General features: G+C 40.9%; 1 protein-coding gene and 1 long non-coding RNA gene across 3 annotated transcripts; one reads left to right on the forward strand and one right to left on the reverse strand.

The window, feature by feature from the left end:
* Positions 1 to 163: 163 nt before the first annotated feature.
* LOC116672094 (uncharacterized) lies at positions 164 to 14,064 on the forward strand. Its single transcript, XR_004327464.1, has 3 exons — positions 164 to 174; positions 12,433 to 12,443; positions 13,873 to 14,064. It is a non-coding gene; the product is annotated as an uncharacterized LOC116672094 (long non-coding RNA).
* Positions 3,167 to 12,026, reverse strand: LOC116672086 (crystallin J1B-like). Of its 2 annotated transcripts, none has more exons than XM_032503701.1 (10): positions 11,831 to 12,026; positions 11,315 to 11,381; positions 10,216 to 10,395; positions 9,590 to 9,688; positions 8,959 to 9,051; positions 8,526 to 8,682; positions 8,295 to 8,410; positions 6,668 to 6,745; positions 6,118 to 6,257; positions 3,167 to 3,324 (listed from the first exon to the last, which is right to left on the reverse strand). In XM_032503701.1, exons 2-10 carry the CDS (start codon positions 11,379 to 11,381, stop codon positions 3,220 to 3,222), a joined length of 1,035 nt encoding a protein of 344 aa, XP_032359592.1. In that variant the 5' UTR covers positions 11,831 to 12,026; the 3' UTR covers positions 3,167 to 3,219. The 2 variants fall into 2 exon arrangements, with proteins under 2 accessions (XP_032359592.1, XP_032359593.1); XM_032503702.1 differs by having other exon boundaries at positions 11,315 to 11,384; positions 11,831 to 11,893.
* Positions 14,065 to 20,903: the final 6,839 nt, after the last annotated feature.

Here is a 20,903-nt window from a genome sequence, read left to right on the forward strand (position 1 = left end):
TGTGAGCCCTTGACCTTTGCCTGTCATCCATCATTGACCCGTTACCATTGATTTTTTATTATTGACATCTGTCAAGTCTGAATGAAAAAGAAACCTTCGATCATGTAATTAGTTCTTGTGTCAAGAAACATGCAAGATCCAAATGTAAAACCACCATTCTAGCATACATATACAGTGCCTGTAGAAAATCATCTTACCCTGTAAAAATGTTTACTTTTTGTCACATTACACCCTGGTAATTAAAATAAATTAAATCAAACTATTTCCAGATGTGTTTACACATTAAAACACGTCAAAGTGAAAACATTTTAAAACAGTCTGAACAATTGTTCAAATGTAATTAGTAAAATACCTGGTTTGGACAAGTGATCAGCCCCTTAGAGTAATCATTATAAACTCACTCAGGTACAACCAGTTGATTTCCAGATCACACACCATGCTAACTGCCGCCCACCTGACATCAGTTGTAGTGATTTTGATTACTTCCTAATAAAACCAGCTATTCCATGATGATTCCATACGCCATGGTTGGAAAGGTGCTTTCAAAAGGGCTCCGGGGAACAAAGTGGAAAGGCACAAGTTAGGAGAAGGATACAAAAAGATTCCAAAGGCTGTAACTATCCCTCTGAGTACCATTCAGGGCATTATTAAGACGTGGAAAGCTTATGGCACCACCATTACTTTGCCTGCATCGGGCCGTCCTTCCAAACTGGATGACCGAGCCAGGAGGACGTTGATCAGGGAAGCTACCAAGAGGCCAATGGCAACTTGGAAGGACTTACAGTTTTTATGGCTGAGATTGGTCGGTCTGTGCATGTGACAACAATCTCACAAGCTGTACACTAAGCTGGCCTGGATGGCCAGGTGGCAAGAAAGAAGCCTCTTCTGAAACAGAGGCTCATTTGCGCTTTGCAATGAAACATGCGGAAGGTTCTAATGTCATGTGGAAAAAAGTTTTATGGTCAGATAAAACCAAGATTGAACTTTTTGGACTGAACTACCAGCGTTATGTTTGGCACACCACCCAAAACACACCATACCTATTGTGACGCATGGTGGTGGCAACATTATGTTGTTGGGGGTGTTTCTCTTCAGCAGGGACTGGGCAATTGGTCAGGATTAAAGGGAAAATGGATGCTGCCAAGTACACTGAAATTCTTGAGGAAAACCTGCGGCCCTCTGCTAGACAGCTGAACATGGGCAGGTGGTTCACCTTCCAGCACGACAACGACCCTAAACACAACGCCAAAAACACTATGCAGCAGCTCAAGGATAAGAAGGTGAATGTCCTTAAGTGGCCAAGTCAGAGCCCTGACCTAAATCCAATTAAAAATCTGTGGATGGACTTGAAGACAGCAGTTTATTGCTGCTCACCACGGAATTGGACTGAACTCAAACAATTCTGCAAGGAAGAATGGGCAAATAGTCCTTAATCTAGGTGTGCAAGGCTAATAGAGACATATCCAAACAGGCTGATGGCGGTAAGTAAAGCTCATGGAGGCTCTGCCAAGTATTACAACATGGGACTGATGACTTTTCCAACTCTTATTCTAGTTTTATTTATTAAAACTATTGCCTTTTTATGTTACTTGAATGTTGTAATGCAGAATGTGAAAAAAAAGCTGGAACATTTATTTTATATTTTAAGTGGTTTTGATTTCAGGCTGTAAGACAAAAAAGGGACTATTTCAATAGGCACTGTTTTCTATAGGCACTGTATTAGAAGAATTAATGTTTTTTCCTGAATATCATCCTGTAGCCTCCAGCAGCCTGGATGCTGCCCCCTCCCACCATAAACAGGAACATCAACAATTCCATCATGCATTACTTCTATGCAGAGGAGGAGGAGAAGAAGAGAGGACAGGGAGGTTCGTCTGTCCTCATAAGTTATGCATTTTGTTATTAGCGCCAGTCATGGGCCATAGCTGAAAGTAAAGGACAAATTGCTATGAGTGACCCCCCCCGACCCCTTTTAGAATCTTGTCTGTTTTTATACCACCATGATGCAGGTTCAGCACGTACTGTACATGTTATTTGCAATGAGGATGATAGGCTACTTCTACAATATAATATCTTCTGCAACCCCCCCTCTTTCTCAAAAACTGTCCTGAGGAAGCGGACTTTGGCAGCTTTTGGAAAAACAAAAACACTCTTCAGGTCTGGATGTAATTATGCCAGACAAAGCCTGCGACATGCTGTGTGGGAGGAAGTCAGGCAGAGAGAAAAATCCAATGACTTCCCTCCCGTAAGCTACCAACGCACCGTCAGCTACAACATCAGCTAAACGATGGCTCCGAGGGTTTCTGCCACACTTTTTGTCGCGTTTGGGCCTCACAACTAAAAAATGCTGTGGGGTTTTCCCATCACACAGTTTCTCATTGCTCTGCCAAGATGTCATGTAATACCAGTTTACATGAAGGTATTGATTTACAACGGTAAGCTTTTCAGTCTTGAACGCTGCTTGACCTATTGCCTATTTATCATTTTTGAATACGCTGTTAAACAGCAAATACACGCTGCATTTTTTAAAGATAACCACACTATGTCAAAGATATTAAGTCTTTGGCTTTGCTTTATGCTTGGCTAACTTTCAGAATTGTTGGGGCGGGCGCTTTAAACACGTGAATATGGAAGTCAGCACTTTCAGGAAGGCAGAACAGCTCCTTGGAGGGAGGAATTGGTTGCAGTCTGGTTGTTCCAGTAGTTAATCTATGTGTATCTGCTCTTTCACTTCACCATTACAGAAAGCACTCGAGGGTTAAGAAAAGACCAAAACCTGCTGAAACTGAACTTCAGCTAAATTAAATTCTCATCAAGGCAAAGCATGTTTCCAGAGATTAGGAAATCTCAACTGTTGCAGGAAAGAGTTAAAGGAACAATGCAGACATGTATGTTGGTGACACATAAAGGCTCTTTATTTGAGACTGTTTCCTAGGGTACAATGCAGCTGCTGAAGATAAATGTACTCCATGTCCTCAGCACAACATACACACTTCACACAGACTTTCACTTTCTTACACGATGCAGCTTTGACAGAGTAAAAGGATTCGAGTTGCATTCAGTACAAGACTTTTGAATGCGACTGTCATGGATCGTCATGTCAGAGTACATGTACAACTTGAGAAAGTCTTCTAAAATAGCTTTTGATTATCCAGCGCTCCATAAATACTTGATAGCAGATAAAACAATTTTATTTAGGGCAAAAATCAAAGCGACAAACTACAATTGCTGACTTTTTTGGACCACATTTTTGGCTAGCTCCAGCAGCAGAGGGTATCTGAGTGTCCTCTTCCTCCAAGACTCTGGGATTCCCTGGAGGCCAGTCTGAGAACACATCAAGATGACAGCTGAAAGCATCACAGGCAGCACAAAGCTCTCACTGCCACACTCATCACAAGAGTTCCAACAATATGCTAAATTATATATTTGAACCATGAAGACAAATGTCTTTGCATTGTTGATTGATTTTGTGACTAAGATAAGTACAGTGCACTAGCTTAGCATTGTTGTTCTGCTGTTACACATGATTTGGACATATGTATTAGAGCGTATATTGAACAGCAAAATTATGCAATTTTTTTTCTCAGTGTGTAAAAATGTGTAAATTGTCTTTAAAAACGCATTTCTGATCGCATTTCCAACTCCTACTGATTTCCACCGACAATCAAGCAATCATTTAAATTGTATTTAAAGTAGGGCTGTCAAACGATTAACATTTTTTAGTTGATTAATCGCATAGTAATGGTGAGTTAACTCACGATTAATCGCATTTTTAAAATTCTATTTCAAATCCACTCCAATTGAAGTTAAATGAGATTATCAAATGTAATGACACATTGTCATTCATACCAAATGTACTTAATAAGTAAAAACTAGACCAATTGATCTCAACTTGCTGTGTCTTGAGTTCAGCAGGCTATGTTTGAAGTGGCCAACCACTTTGCGACATTTAGCAAGTGCACCGTCAAATGCACTGTTTTGTAGAGACACTGTGACTGAGCGTTGACTTCTATGAGCCGTGCACGGCAGGTGTTCGAATGGTAGCTGTTTCGAAGCTGCAATCATATTTCTAGCACTGTCTGTGTTCAGCGTGGTCACTTTCTCTTCAATGTTCCACTGACCCGCCACATACATAAAATGACTCGCGCATACGTCAGCCATATGCCTCTCATCAGTTCTCATTACAGTCGATGCATGTGAATGCAGCTTCCACTCCTGATCGATGTACTGAGCTGTTACTCCATGATAGCTATGATTACCTAGCGATGTCCGATAGTCACCAGTAAGCGCGACAGAAGCTGTGTTGTCCAAATTCGTAGCTAGTTTTGCCTTCTCTGTGTCATACCACTCGTGTATCCTGGACTTGAATGTGGCCCTGGATGGCAACGCGTACGTGAGGTCACCGGAGGCAATCCGGATAATATCACGGAGACCTTCGTCTTCCACTATATAAACTGGCCTGCATGCTGTGGCTATCCATTTAGCTATAGCTTGGGTCAGTTTACTGGAGGTCGACGTATCCATCGATCTGCTTCTAAAACGGCTGTCAAGGGTAGTTTGTCGTACGTTACCAGAAGCAGAGCTTACGCTGGGATCCGTGTGCTTGGCTTGCAAGTGATACCTCAGACTGGATGTAGGCTACTTCGGTGATAACTAAACTCAGCTCGACAAATGCTACATATAACTTTCGTTTTGTCAAGTGTACTATCTGCCAAAGTTTTGAAAATAAACTTCCCATCCATTATCCCTTCTTTCTCCATAATTCAACTTCTGTGCTGATTCTTTTCAATCTGGCTGCACACCCTTCTATGAGACTACCACTCGGCGGCACAGCTACTGTTCATCAGTGTCGCGCGCCCTGTGCAAACACCTCAATACTGGTCCTTCAAGGGGTCAAAGACAACGTGCGTTAATTGCGACATTTTTTCTTAATCGAATTAATATATGATTGCGTTAACTCGTTATTATCGCGCTAATTTTGACAGCCCTAATTTAAAGTGTAAAATCACCGTTCAACTTTCTCAGTGGACGTTACAATGAAAGGGAAACAGAAATAACAGGCTTGATGATGGTGTTTTAAGCCCCCAATGTCTCTTTCCAGGCAGCGCTGTGACCGTTGACTTCAAGGCACCTAACCCTAACCCTAACCCCACCCCTTCGTTCTACCCTAACCTAACCAATAGACTGTATATTTATTATCATTAACGGTCTATGCCCTAACCCTAACCTTTAAGGTCCCAGGACATGGTGTTTTTTGGATGCTTTTGCCTTAGTGGTTCCCCTAATAGGCAAGGCAGGCAAGGCAGCTTTATCTGTAGAGCACATTTCAGCAACAGGGCAATTCAAAGGGCTTTACACCAAATCAGTTAAACAGATAAAACACAAGTAAAAACAGTTAAAAATCATAAGCATTAAAAACCGGTAAAACACATGAATAGACAGTTAAAAAATAGACACATAAAACACAAGAATAAAAGTTACAGTGCAGCATAAGAAATTTAAAGAAATGAGCAGTCATTTAAAGAAAGGCAGCATAAAAAAAAAGATATCTGAAGTCTCTTTTCCAAAATTCAGCCTTGGTGCAGAATTCCAGCCACTAGAGCCAGTCCCACAATGAGCTTTCCTTAGTGTGTGCCATTTCTGAGTTGCTTTTGAAGGGGGGGGGGGGCAAGGTGGAGTCTGTGGGTGTGGTCTTGACCAACTGCCACTTTGCTCGTTTGAAAGTCATGATGCCCCATCTGAGCTTTCATTTTCTCAAAGGCAGAGCAGGACACCCAGAGCTCAGTTCACACATATCACCATTTCTAGCCACTGGGGGACCATAGACAAGCCGGGGGAACGCATATTAATGTTAAAAAACCTCAGAAAGTGAAATTTTTATGACATGGGACCTTTGACCCTAACCACTGCCTAATCCTAGTGCCTTCCGGGCAGCGCTGCCTGGAAGGAGACGTCGGGGGCTTAAAACACAGATAAATACATAACAGATGGCAACAAAATTACTGAACGGCATTAAAGCAGTGATAATAAACAATACAACTACACCAGTAAAAATTCAAAACCGTATTGGTGACTTATGACAATTTGATATGCCTGAGAGCCACATTCATACAGTACCTGTGCCCCAAAACAGGCTCCTATGAAGGAGGCTCGGCTGGCGGTGCATCCCCCGCAGCGCATGGTGTCCCGGACTGCTTCATCCAGCTGTTTCAGCTTCAGGACTCCATGAAGCGCTCCCTGGAACGCACCAGGCAAAGCTGCACACAAACCCAGACTCAGTTGCAGCTTGAGACATGGTAAATAATCCAGTGACAGATCAGCTATCAAATATAGAGGATTCAGTCGAGGGTTTTTATATTACCACCAAGTTACTTATGTTATTCACCGTGCATAATCTGATTGGCTTTTGCAATATCATTACAGGCAGGAGGCACTTGTACAGGTCTGTAGGACTTCACAAGTACATTAAGCATCTCAACCGTTTTGCAGTGTAAAACCTGAGACACTCAAGTCAGCGGGAAGGGGAAGATGAAAAGGAAGGAGGAGGGAGGCCATTAGTCATAAGATCAAAGGCTGGAGGACTCTACCAGCGGATGTACTGACAGGGAGGGAACGCAAGCCACGCCACGTCAGCAGACCTGGATCCTGCTACAACCGACTGGCTTACCTCATGTGTTTGTGAACACAGCAGGTATGAGCTGTTGGGATGTCTTGGCCAGGTTGTCCTTCACCTGGTGGATATGTGCTTCAGCCCAGACACAGGACGAGAGATAAAAATACATTGTTTAGTGTTTCAAAATTGGAGCTTTTTACATTTTTTGTTAGGGCTGCTTATTGTTATAACCCACATTATGCATCTAACACATCTATTCTGGAACATTATATTTTGATTTGGAAAGACAAATGCTATGAGGTCTTTATGGACAATCATTTTCATGCACGTAGCATTTTGGGTTTCTTGCCGTTTTGACCACATTTCCCACAAGACCTCTTTTGATCTCTTCCTCTTTTTGTTTTAACCCTGCTGTTGGTCAGATTTGACCCATTTACAAAAATGTTCTATATCAGAACTATGACAAAAGAAAGTGACAAAACCATTCATCAAAAACACTGTCAAAGTTGACAAAAACTTGTTTTAAAAAAGCGGCCAAAAGATTGGAAAAAACATCGGGAAAAAGCAAAAAAAATTGACAATGACTTTGACAAAGTGACAAAAACATAATTAATAAAAACTTCAAAAAAAGTGACAAAACAATTGAGAAAAATGTCGAAAAAGTGTAGAAAAAGACAACAAAAAACAACAAATGTTGAAATTTCAACCCAGAAAATCACAAAGTTGCATGGTCGAAGGGAAGACAACACAAGGGTTAAGGAAGGATGAGAGAACAGTGCTTGCTTCGTACTGAAAATCCTTCCTGATGGAATACGTGGTAAAATGCAGTGTACAGGCCTCCTTTTGTGAAAACTGCAGGTTTTCACAAAACAATTCCTTGTTTGCTCATTGAAATTATATTTCAATAAACACTTGGACGTTTAGGGAATCTTATATATTCAACACCTTGGCGACAGTTAGATGACTGACTCAGCCTTTATGCCTGTGTTAAAGCTGTGGTAGGCAGTACATTTTTTGCATCCTTGGGCAGAAATTGCTTAATAAACCGCATGTTCTAATTCATTTCTTGGCTCTTTATTCAAGCCTTGGAGAATCTAGCCGGGGACTTTGGCCAATCCCAGGTTATTTCACATGGCGACAGACCGGGGAATAGGAGACATGCAGGAAGATGTCTCACTCTACTTGAAATTCTTTGTTTTCTACCTATACTGCAGCTTTAAATATGAAGCCAGAGCCAGAAGTTGGTTATCTTAATCTAATTTCATTTTGCCATTTTCTTTCTGACTAATCATTGTGCTGAAAGCTAGTTCAGAATTAAACTCACTAATGCACACGGTATATCTTGTTTGTTTAATCAGTTCTGAAATTAATGTGAAAAAAAACTTCAACTTTTGTGTTTAAAGGTGCCGGTAGGTAAAACCTTTTTTTTTTTTTTTTTAGCTTTGGAGTTGGCCAGTCTAACTGTTTCCACTTGCTTCCAGTCTTTATGCTAAGCTAAGCTAATCAACTCCCAGCTATAGCCTCATATTTAACAGACTTTTATGGTCTTTTCATCTAACTTTGGCAGGACACTAAATAAGCATATTTCCCAATAAGCATGATGTCATAATGTCAAATTATTCCTTTGTATTTTGTATTCATAAAATGAATGAAGCTTTAAAAGACACACACGTGGCCTTACCAATGGCAGCCTGGTCCATCTCCTGAGGGTTCTGTCTCTTTGGGTCATTCAACTGGGCCAGAACTGCATCTAGGGCATTTGGATCTGGACCGTTCAGAATGAAATGCTCCAAAAACCTTACAGGGTTCAACAGAAAAACACAAAGGTGGAGTCTCCCTTCACTCCCTTCAAAATAATTGTTTAACTATGGTGCTTGACCAGCTTATCATCTTCTTCAGAACTGTGTCTTACCTTGCTGCAGCCAGTGTCCCAGCGACACACATGTCGTCGTTCTGGGTCACCCGTATGGCTTTCTCCACCTTCTCCAGCATCTCAGGTCGGCCAGCAAACATGGCCACCACCGGAGCCAGCTTAGTGACGCCGTCCATCTGACAGTCCCTATCACAGCCTCAAAAACACATACAGAGATTACGACCACCAAAAAATGCACCTACGATCCTTCTTGGGTGGCAGTAGCTTGTGTGGGGAACCGGAGGGTTGCTGGTTCAAGTCCCCATATGGACTGGTAGTTGGAGAGGTGGAGTTCCACTATCTCTCTGTTTGTGCATGTATAAGACCTGAGCATGTGTGTGTGCTTCGGGCCTGTGTGTAGTGTGTTCTAACAACAAAGTGAAAATATTGTAACTTCCCAACCATCAATAAAAAGTATAAATTAAAAATATACCAGTTTCTTCTTTGCCAGAATCCACATTCCTGATGAAAGCTTTCAGGCTCCCGTTTCTCCATGGGCCGTCTATGGGGAGGATGGCTTTGGGACCTAACAAATGCAACAAACAGCTATTTTATATTGGAGAATGAATACCTTTTTAATTGACAGTGTCATATTCATTAGATATGATTCATGTGGTAAAGATAAAATCAGAGAAGTATAGCTAAAGGGCAAAACAAGCAAGAGAGGGAAACTTTCTGTTGAAGGTGGAGCTCTTTTCTGGTCTGCTTAGTCATGATGCCTATCACTGCCCATGATGATGACACAGCTCTTCCCACATTCCAAGACCATGAAGCTGTCTGTAGTTTACTGTACCCCAGAATGCCCTGTGCTGTTGTGGTGATTTACAGTAGCACTGTCATTTTATGATATCCTGACTGGAATAAAGCAACAAATATGTAAAGCTCTGAACACCAACTAGGAACAGAGAAGTCTGACTGTATAAAAATGTTTTAATAGAAGAGGAATTTCCCATCGGCTGGTAGGAAAAACATTACGCACGGTGTTATCAGACAGCAGAGGCCCTAACATTCATTCAGGTCTGTTAAGTTGATGATTTACAATTTACATAGAAGCCAAACAGTACCTTCTTTCTTCCTGTAAGGATCATTGAGAGGCAGATCGTACACTGTTCCTGGGCCAAAGAACTTGTAGATGCGCTTGGTCAAGTCTTCCACATTTACATCTGCCAACACATTACACACTGTGGCCTTTTTTTTTTTTTTAAAAACAATGATGTTAGTTCACGATTAAACACACAGTGATGTGACATAATCTCCTGTATGCTGTACATGCTAAAAAGTAAGGGATCTGTTAAAGGGGGTGTGTCACCCAAAACAGGAAACGTTCTTTAAATAATCTTGCCGAAGGCTGTAAAGATCACTAATTAACACATGGCCTGTATCTGTTATATTAAGCATATTTATTTGCTGGACGATTTATTGGCTGGGTTCAGGAGATTCTGGAATCTAGTCAAGAAGTAACCCCAGGAAGTCAGAGCACTCAGAGACAAATAGTCCAGCACATCATTGCAACATAGGAAACAACAGGGTGTATGGGAAATATAGTCTTAATGTTACCAACAGAAACAATATCACAATCTTGACAGGGGTAACTTTAAAAGTGATGTATTGGCAATCAATCACTACTATTGTAACACTTTGGCAGGCACTGAGAATGATGTGTTAACATAGGTGCTGCCTGTTGGAGTACCTCCACACTCGCTCAGTGACTCCAGCAGGACGTATGCCTGGTCCCCGTAGCAGGTCTGCTCGCCCGTCGTCCTGCGGTAAAAAGGATTGGCCGACTGAGGCCGAAACTCAGGACAGGGCTCCAGATCAGAGAGAACTTCTTTGAGCCTATCTGGATTGTAGATCCAATGCATGGGCTGGGCTGTATGGGTGGGGAACGCACACACACACACACACACACCACACACACCACACACACACACACACACACACCACACACGCACACACTCACACGCACACGCACACACACGCACACGCACACCACACCCACACCCACCCACACCCACACCCACACCACACACACACACACACACACACACACACACACACACACACACACCACACACACACCCCCACACACACACACACACACACACACAAGGGAGAAAAATAGTGGAACATTCAATAGTTTTGTTTTTGACATGGCCTACTGTGTACACAGTCTGATAACATGGAAAGGGAAATAGATGTGTGAACTATAATAATAATAATAATTATGTGTTAAGCAGTCATCAAGCAGGAACTAACATTTGGGATTACTCCCTTTTCTGTGCATCATTAAACTGTAAGAATAAGAATAAGGAAGTTAAAATAAACAATGACTTTTGCTACCTTAAGTTCACTGCAGCAGTACGGCTATTGCAAAAACCTAGACATCATAACATGTGTAAAGTAAACATGACTTACACAATTTAAGGAACTGCCCTTGTACTTTATCAGCATGTACAGATGTTGCTTATGGATAATTCTACTGATAATGCTTGTGTGCAGCAAGTCAGAAAACTACGAAACAACACATGTCATATTGTGTAACATCTAACACAAACACTAGAAGACTGTGAAAGGTATTTAACCACAAATAGTGTGATCCAAGCAAACGGGATGTAGAAACTCTTGTGTGTAACATTTGTAATGTGAGAAATAGACATGGAACGAAAGCATCATAACATGTAGAAGAAGTATGAATTATTGAGATATGGAAAGTGAAAGATGCAGATATGGAAAGCCCGTTTGCTGTAATTAACCCAGTCCCAGCACCATTATCTCACAGTTTATCTTACCTGCTGCATCTGCTGCTGCTGACCCGATAATGGCCCCAATGGCTCTGTCTGCCAAAGTCAAGGCCATCTGTTTTCATTTTCAGACACAAGTACAGCACACACAATAAATAATGTGAGGGTTTCGTCGTGTATTAAAACACAACCTTTGAAACATGACATGAATGCTTGTAATTTCACTTAATGAAATAGAAATACAGCTCACTATTGTTGTTGATGTAATTGGTCCAATGTAGCCACTAACTAAAATACAAACATGTAACAAAGCATATCCATTTGTAATTTTTTGTGAATTTCTTCTTCTTCTTGAAACAATAAGTTACTATGGGAACCTATGCAAAACAGCAGTTAATTACATAGGATCTGGTAAAAAAGATTAGAGAAAAATTCTCATGCATCCAAGACTTCTATTACTTTAGAGAGAACCTAGTAATTGGCTCAGCATATGGTGCATCATAATGAAGTGCTAAATTATATGTGATGGCAATAACAAACAAATACACCCTTGGTTACGCTTACCTTAGAGCCTCGTCTTTACCTTTAGCATACCCCGTGAAGTGTTGAAAAACGTTGTGCCAGTGTCAGTTGTCTGACAAGGGGAGGGTACCATCAGCCCAGTGATAAGCATACACCAATAACAACCCGAGAAAAACAGTGTATGTATTGTGGAAAGAAGTCGAGGATGTGATTAGATAGAGGTTAAAACCCTGGACTAGAGTTGTCCAAATGTAGGCCTATGTAGGGTTTTAACTGGCCAATCAAATGCAGAAAGCTTGTTTTGCATAGTATATGAAGGGTAATTAATTGCTCATGATTCTTGGCATAAGATCTTTTACAAACATTATTTGAACATTTGAATTCAACATTCGGAAAGCAACATCATGTTTGGAAGTCATCGGGAAATTTCTTTGTCAGGGGTTGCGTACTCCAGCTTCTTATTTACTTCAGGTAGGTATTTTCATACCGTTGTGTTGCTAGGCTCAAAGGTAGGGGGTGTGTTAGTCTGGCTAACCATTGTACAGTGCTGGGATGAAGCATGACACGCCGGATTGTGATTGATTTAAAAAAAATAAAAAATAAAAATACTAACAAGCCAGAGCGTTTTTTGCCCCCTATCCCAGAATAGATACATGTGTAGCCAGACCCTGCTCCAGTGCTGACGATGTTGTGGAGATATGTCTGCCAATGTAAGACTAGGGATGTTTGAACTTACAGTTTTTATGTAATAGTGGCGCCGTTTTTGCACCTCAGCCCGTGTCTGAACTCAGGGTGGTTTTTAATAAAACTACAAACCTTTTCTTTGAATTCCACAAAGGTTAAACACTTCATGTATCAGTTAATTTGCACTTAAAAAACTCTAATGCAACACCAGAGGGCACATTGCTATTTGTTGAAATAGCTTTCAAAGACTCGCTTGTCATTTTCATTTGTCATGCTCTCTCTATCTTCCACTCCATTGAGTCCATCCTGACAGTTCCCCAGCTGATCCCCCTGTTCCAACTCTGATAAAACCCTGCAGGGCCTGGCCAGGCTGCACTCATCCCAGGCCATTGATTTCTCTTCTGGCCAACTAAACTAGCAAAATAGAAGGCTAGGGTCAGGTTATCAATAGCAGTTAGAAGACAATGAACCAAAGGCAGCTATGGCCTTTTTCAGTGTTGCCTTGTTGCAATGATTAAGGAAGTCATTCTAGAAGAAAACGTCCAATTAAACACATTATATTCATTAGGCCCATGTTGTAAAAAGTGATATTTCCATGTCTTTTTTGACTATGAAGCAGGTCGAGGCAGGGCTGTGGTCAAGACCACCTTTCTCAAGTCCAAGACTACAGGTTGATTAAAAAAGCCATATTTGACAAGGTCAAGTCCAAATACCAGCGAGTCCGGACTCAAGTCCAAGACCAGGACCAGTCGAGACCAAGTCAAGACCGAGTCCAAAAAGGTTAGAGTCCGAGTCAAGACTGAGTCCGGGACAGAAAAAAAGTCCCATGCATTTTGGGTTATTAGTTGTAGATGTAAAAGCAAAAACAGTGTCCCAACACCCAGGATTTGTAAATATAGCCATTCCCCTTGATATCGTATAATCTAATCTAACGAAAAGAGAGTGACATACCTCATAATAGTGGTGTTGGAACTGATACAAACACCAATCCACTACTATCACCACTGCTAGGTACTAGTACTGCACATTTGAACAACTAAATGACAATATAGCTTTACTCCAGATGTAGTATAGAAAAGAAGTGTACCCCCATGGTTTGTTTATGTCTAAAAATAATAGCCAGGATCCCCGGGAAAAGGCACAATAAGTGTGTCTCCATTTCAAATATCACTGCAGGTTGACTAAAAAACACATATTTGAGTCCAAATCCAAATACCAGCGAGTCCGGACTCAAGTCCAAGACCGGCCTTGAGTACTACAGCCCTGGGTCTAGGTGATGTAAATACTGTGAAAGTATTAAAACGCTCACTCCACAGAGAAAAGCACCCAGCCTTTATTCAGAAACTGTGTCTAGTTTAAACAGTCTGTCTGGACTATACTACTATAATTTATGTATGTAGAAAGTGCTGCCACAGTCCTGTTACAGTCATTCCCCGGCTCCAATGACGGTGCAGAGACACGGATGCGGAAGACCCAGAAACGCTGACCAATCAGACCAGACTGGGCTTCTTTCAAGAGGGGCGCTTGAAAAGACAGCTGCTAAAACAGAGCTTTAAAATAGAGGGTGAATACAAGTGTATTCAGACAGACAGTAGGAGAAAAGAGCAAGTAAACATGTTCTATTCATTTCAATTTTATTTATAGCATCAATTCATGACAAGAGTTACATCGAGACACTTTACAGATAGAGTAGGTCTAGACCACACTCCAGAATTTACAAGGACCCAACAGTTCTAGTAGTCTCCTCCAGAGCAAGCAACAGTGCGACAGTGGCGAGGAAAAACTTCCTTTTAGGAAGAAACCTCGGACAGACCCAGGCTCTTGGTAGGCGGTGTCTGACGGGCCGGATGGGGTTAGAATGAAGAGTGGCAATAACAGTCCCAAAAAATAGTAGTTTGTAGTAGTTCTTTGTAGTAGTTCATGGCAAAGCAGGGCACTGTACAGCATTACAAGGCACAGCAGGATGTAGCAGGGCACCGCAGAGCGTAGCAGGATGAACATGGCATCGCAGGACGTGTAGCGGGACCATGGCGACAGCTGCAAACATGATTTTGGAGCCTCCCTGATCCAAGGAAAAAAGTAGAAACACCCAAAACATGAAAATGGAGCATGATATGGGACCTTTAAATGCATGTAAATTCATTAAGTCTCAGGTATAGCTGAGAGATTAGTCTTCATAGTGCGAATCTGCAGGAAATGAAGAGCATTTGCTTTCTCTGGTAGGGCGGTAACATGCCCTTCACAGAGTGGATAAAAGAGCTGCACAAATAAATCAGCCACTGTTACCAGATCAAGTGACACAATGAGCACGGTGAAACTCTAAGAATTAAAGCCTGGTAGAATGTGTAAGGGGATATTAACGGAGTGTGGACAATGTGGTAGTGCCCACATGTTAGGGGGGGCTGTGGAACAGTTGGGAGTGGACGGGATGCCACTCTCCTATTTGATGCCAAAACTTAAAAGATAACAATAAAGAGGGCATGTTTGTTGACCTGGACACAATTGTGCGGTTCAGTTTAGGGCCTACACTGTCACACTTTATGTATTGTATGCTAACATGCTAACAATGACAATGCTAACAAGCTGGTGCTCAGCAGGTATAATGTTTACCACGTTCATGATTTAGCATGCTAGCATACTGCTATCTGTGTCAAGTGTTAATTAGTGCAGCTGAGTCATTCATTTTGTAGATTTTTGGTCCAATAACCAAAATATTTGAAACCGTTACATTTTTACCTGATGACATCTTTATCCACTGAGGACCATGTTTACAACATTTCAATCTATCTAAATTGATGTTGAAATACTTCATGGGATGCCAAAATAACAAAAATCTTTTATTCGAAGAGCATTTTGCCATGCACTGGATGACACACACCTACTGGCTGTAGATTCTCCTCATGATTCAGTGTATTATATACTTGCTTTTTTGTGATATCTTTGATTTTTGATGTCCTCTATCACATCCGATACCCTCTTATCGTGTACCATCTTCTTGTTGTTGCTTATCGTCAATGACTCAAGGAACATTGTATCTCTAATTTAATTATTGAAGCACTGCATGTGTTGGGACAGTGGGACAAAAAAAGCCCTGGCAGTCAGATCACATCTGCCATATGTGCCCAGACATAATCACGCTGTTTCTTGGAAGCTCACATGGTTAGTCATTACCTTCTAATCCTGGTCATATTCCAGGTGAAGTAACCCAGATCTAAGCATATCACTCATCTGTGCTTTGATGTCAACTTTAAAGCAATAATACCATGTTTTCATGCAAATGCCACAAACACATCATAAACTGTCTTGGGATTGTTGGGTTATGGCAATTTTGAGTAAGTTAAATTTTTAAAAAGAACAGTATTGCAATTTCCCAAATGCATGAACGTGCTACACTTTTGTGTGCTTCCCCTTAGTCCTTGTACAGCATTAATCAGAGGAATGCTGATAATTGCCTGGCTGCATGGCTGTCCTTCCCATCTGGGAGAGGAAGCTGAAACAGGAGAAGGGTGTCAAGAGGTGTGCCAGCATCCGGCCGCGAGGCACCTCTCCTGTCATCTGCGCGACGCCAGCCATGGCATCCAGCGTGCAAAGCCGGTGAAAAACAAAGCTGGATGCTCACAGCTCAGCCACACAAACTCCCACCAATCCTGACCAGTCTTGATTTGAATACAATGTGGATGAAGAAAAGAAAAGGAGCGTTCATCCAAATCGTCTGCACAAAAGAAGACATCACAGAAGTGTTCAAATGCCAGAGACTAATCTTCACAGTGTTATTTGCAGAGGCCTATGTTCAGTCTCTGTGTGTAAAAATACTCAGAATGATTCATTGACATGCACTCTTCTTCTTCTGGAAGGGTCCTACCTCTGCAATACTTAACGTCTCTGCGAATCCCATTTCTATCTAAAAGGGAAATAATCTTCAAGGTGTGTTGTTGTTCTCTTCTTATCTTCCATCATTTCTGCACATGCCGTAAGAGCGGCCTCACGTAGCACTGTTAATGTGATTACCGGCACACCGTGTGCTAAATGGAGAGTTTTCACATATTGGATTACATTCCTGTCTTTTTTATGTAATGCATACATTTTTGTAATACATTTAGAATGCTAAATTTATCCCGTCCTTCTGTTGTGTTGCTCTGCTGCTTAAATCCCCTTTTTGCACATCCTGATTCAGATGTTTTATTTAATCCCATTTACTCCACAGTCTTTATGTAGGCTCTTGATTTTTGTTGTGCTAATTGCCCAACAGGGATCAATAAAAACGAATATCAGTCTGAATTTTATTGCAGGTGCACTCTCTTGCTTCATGTGCTCTTCACTTTGCAGCTCCCCTGGATCCGTCAGGGACTCAAGATCAACTTTGAAAGAGACACAGGGGAGAGTTCTACTATTTAGCATTCTTGGACAAATTCTCTCAGCAACTCTGTCTGTTTGGCCACAAACTATGAAGCTACATAACCGAGGTGGGAGCCTCGAGTCGCACAACTTGACTCGAGTTTGACTGCGGACCTGAGACTTACTTGACTTGCAATTGATCAACTTTACTCTGACTTGGGCTGTGTCTCAAACCGCCTATTTGCACACTTCAAACACTCAGTTTTAAGTATATATTGTAGATAACGCAAAATGTCAGTGTACTGAAAGTACCCGGATTACCCCCTCAAAACGGTAAAAAGGACCTGTGTGGAACGATGGACCCTACTCGCACTAAGTTTCTCATCATTTCCAGTAAGTGTTTTGACGTAATTTTTATTTTTGGGACAATACCAACCATCGAAGATGGTCACTACAGCAGTAAGTGGTCAGTGCACATTAGCAGAGTACTGACGGAAGTAAGAGAATGAGACTTGAGTCTTGACTTTGACTTGAAAAAAATGGTACTTAAAAAAAAAAAAATATTATATTTTTTGGGCATTTTGGGCGTTTATTTTGATAGGACAGCTGAAGAGATAAAAGGGGAGAGAGACGAGGAATGATATGCAGCAAAGGGCCACAGACCGGAGTCAAACCCAGGCCCACTGCATCGAGGAGTGAACCTCCAAAAATGGGCACCCGCTCTACCAGCTGATCTACCCAGGAGTTCCCTTTTAATGAATGTAATATGAAGTAATATTTGCTTTTTTGTCTGTTTGCTAATGTTGTGTTTTGTCTTGCTGAGGTTTTTCTTAGGTTACATTTTTAGGTTTGTGTGATATTCAGATCACTTCAACTTACAAAACAATATATAGCGTGTTCCATAAAAGTCAGCCTCTTTTATTTTGGATACCAATTAGTTGTTACCATAGTACCAACTCTTCTTCCTGGGGTCCACACAAAAAATTAAACAAAACAAGACAATCATGGTCACACTCACTCACAATCATTACTTTGATATTATCAACATAATAAATAATTACTACATGATTCATAATTCCACAGCCATGCTGGAAGAACGCCAATAATGGTATGAAACCATTGTACCTCAATAGTTTAAAGAAATTTTCACGGCTGATATATATACTTATTTTATAAACTTTTTTATAGACTTTTAGTCTCTTTGAGGCAATGTGTTTGCTTATACACAGAAACAGTTGAAAAGGAACGGTTTTGATTGCCACAAAATGTCAAAATATAAGACGTAAACAGGCTGGGACCGTTGCAATATTTTAAAGGTCCCATGACATGGCGCACTTTGGATGCTTTTATGTTGATCTTAGTGGTCCCCTAATACCATATCTAAAGTCTCTTTTATATAGACCTTAGTGGTCCCCTAATACCGTATCTAAAGTCTCTTTTATATAGACCTTAGTGGTCCCCTAATATCATATCTGAAGTCTCTTTTATATAGACCTTAGTGGTCCCCTAATACTGTATCTGAAGTCTCTTTTCCAAAATTCAGCTTTGGTGCAGAATTCCAGCCACTAGAGCCAGTCCCACAATGAGAGTTCCTTAGTGTGTCTGCAAAGCAGAGAAAGGGAAAGTAACCTCGCCCCTTATGACCTCATAAGGAGCACGATTCCAGATCGGCCCCGCAGAGCTTTTGTTTTCCCAAAGGCAGAGCAGGATACCCAGGGCTCAGTTTACACTTATCCCCACTTCTAGCAACTGGCGGACCATAGGCAGGCTGGGAGAATGCATATTTATGTTAACAAACCTCATAAAGTAAAATTTTCGGGCCATAGGACCTTTAAATAAAACAAAACCTCTGATTTAAATGTGTAAACTTCACTAGATTGTAATTTCCCCCTCCGGGGATCAATACAAAAAAGTAAAAAAAAAAAAGAGTATGAAGTAAGTATAAGTACAAAGGGTCAGACATGTTGTATGACTTGACTCGGGACTTGCTTGATGTTCACCACAGCGACTTGCTTGCGACTTGAAGGTTGAGACTTGAGACTCGCGTGTGACCCACTCACACCTCTGCTACATAATCTGCTGGCGCCTGGTTAAGATGAAGCAAAGGCAGCTTGCGCCTGCTGTCACGACCCAACATCCTGTCCATTCCCATCAGTGAGCAATCTAAAACATTTGATTTAATGCTCAAAGGTCGAACCAGAGCAGTCAGCATGCAGCAAAACGTGAGGAGAGTTCCCTCATTTATTCACACAGAAGCAATAAAAGATCAACTCAGCTTTGGCTAGACCATATGTTAGCTCAGTCTCTCCAATCACGTTCTTAGTGAGATGGCTTATGCGTATGCAAGATGAATATTTTAATGTTAATGCTTTGTTGAAGAAGCGTGTTTTAACACATATTTGCTTCTTTCTTAGGGCATTCCTTTGTAAAAAAAAAATACTGGTGTTAACAAAAAAATAAGCTTTGTTCTCAAACCATAAAGTTTTATTATTATTACTGTGTTATTGCAGTAAAAGCCGTGGTGATATATTGCCTATTAATGTTAGAAAGGAAGTAGTAAAAGAGAAGTAGTTCTGTTTGATTACTCCAAAACAGAGGAAACAATGGCAGGCAATCATGAAGTTGAAATGGCTTTATTAGATGGAGGAAAGAAATCTAATCGATCTTTCATTGTAGAAAGTGATCATATTCCTTGGGAGGAGATGATTTGTATAGGCTGACGCAGATTGTGGAGGAATAAGCAGCAGGCAACGGGGACTTAATGGCTTTGTTGTTGTGTCTCTTTCCAGTCGGTAAATGCAATGAAAAACAACCATCCCTGCTAAACCGATGCCATGTTCTATCAACATCCTTTTTTTTGGGTGATTAAAAAAAAGGAAGCATGATGCTCTCAAAATTCCATCTCACTGAGTTTGAACACCACAAACCCAAATGTCAACTAGTAAATAAAGAAGCAAAAAAATCAGAAGACAGGGCTCTTAGTATGTGACGGAGCATGAATTACCGCTCACGTACTGTACAGTGGTTACGTTTTTTTTTTAAACATCACACTAGATCAGCTACAAAACTATTAAATCCTGCTCTACCATTTATTAGTTTTAAAAAAATGTAAAATCAGTAACCATCTGCATTTGGAGGAGCCACAGTATTTCCTCCCAAACCTGCCGCCATTCATTAATAAATATGAATACAAAGCAAAACCGTATTTAAAATACATACTGTACAAACAAAAGGTGTCACATTGCTTGTCATTTATTGATACTGTTACATTTGAGCATATAATACAGTATTGATTATGGAAGTTATCCCAGAGGATATGAATATAACTATATACAGAGGGGTTTGAAAGTTTGGGCACCCCAGGTAAAAATTTGTATTAATGTGCATAACGAAGCCAAGAAAAGATGGAAAAATCTCCAAAAGGCATCAAATGACAGATTAGACATTTGTATAATATGTCACACAAAGATAGATTTTATTTCCATAATTTACACTTTAAAAATAACAGAAAACAAAAAAATGGCGTCTGCAAAATGAATCCCTTGTACCCCCCCCCCCCCACCCAAACTTGGGGTGCCCAAACTTTCAAACCCAACTGTAGTTCACAGCTTTTTACTTAACGCAATAAATAGACTGTTGCTTTCAAAGACCAATTTAAACTCACCTCATTGTTGTCAAATCAAGTGCTATTAGTCATAAACCATGATTAGCCTACATCTAATAGAAAGGTCAAATTATTTGGAAACCATTCCAGTATAGTGAGTTTCTATCTCACAGACATGCACTTTGGTTTGTTTAATCATAACTTGACAAGCCCTATCATTATTGCCCCCGTGCAGCTGAGATATTAGTTTGCAGAGAGGAACTTGGACATGATGCATGATAATATTGGCTGTAAAAATTAGCAAGGTAATTTGGCCAGGCTAATTTAAAACATGCATTTTCTGCCCCACAACAGTCAATGGTTTGTTCTTTACAAAGTATTGAGTGTGGTTCTAGTTTTTGTTATCTATTTTCGGTATTTTCATACAGTGTAACGAGACTATGGGTAGCAGGCGGAAGAGGTGAAGAACTGGGTGAGGGGGAGGGAAGAGCG

Source organism: Etheostoma spectabile, chromosome 22 (assembly GCF_008692095.1).
Source record: "Etheostoma spectabile isolate EspeVRDwgs_2016 chromosome 22, UIUC_Espe_1.0, whole genome shotgun sequence".
Lineage (NCBI taxonomy): Eukaryota > Metazoa > Chordata > Actinopteri > Perciformes > Percidae > Etheostoma > Etheostoma spectabile.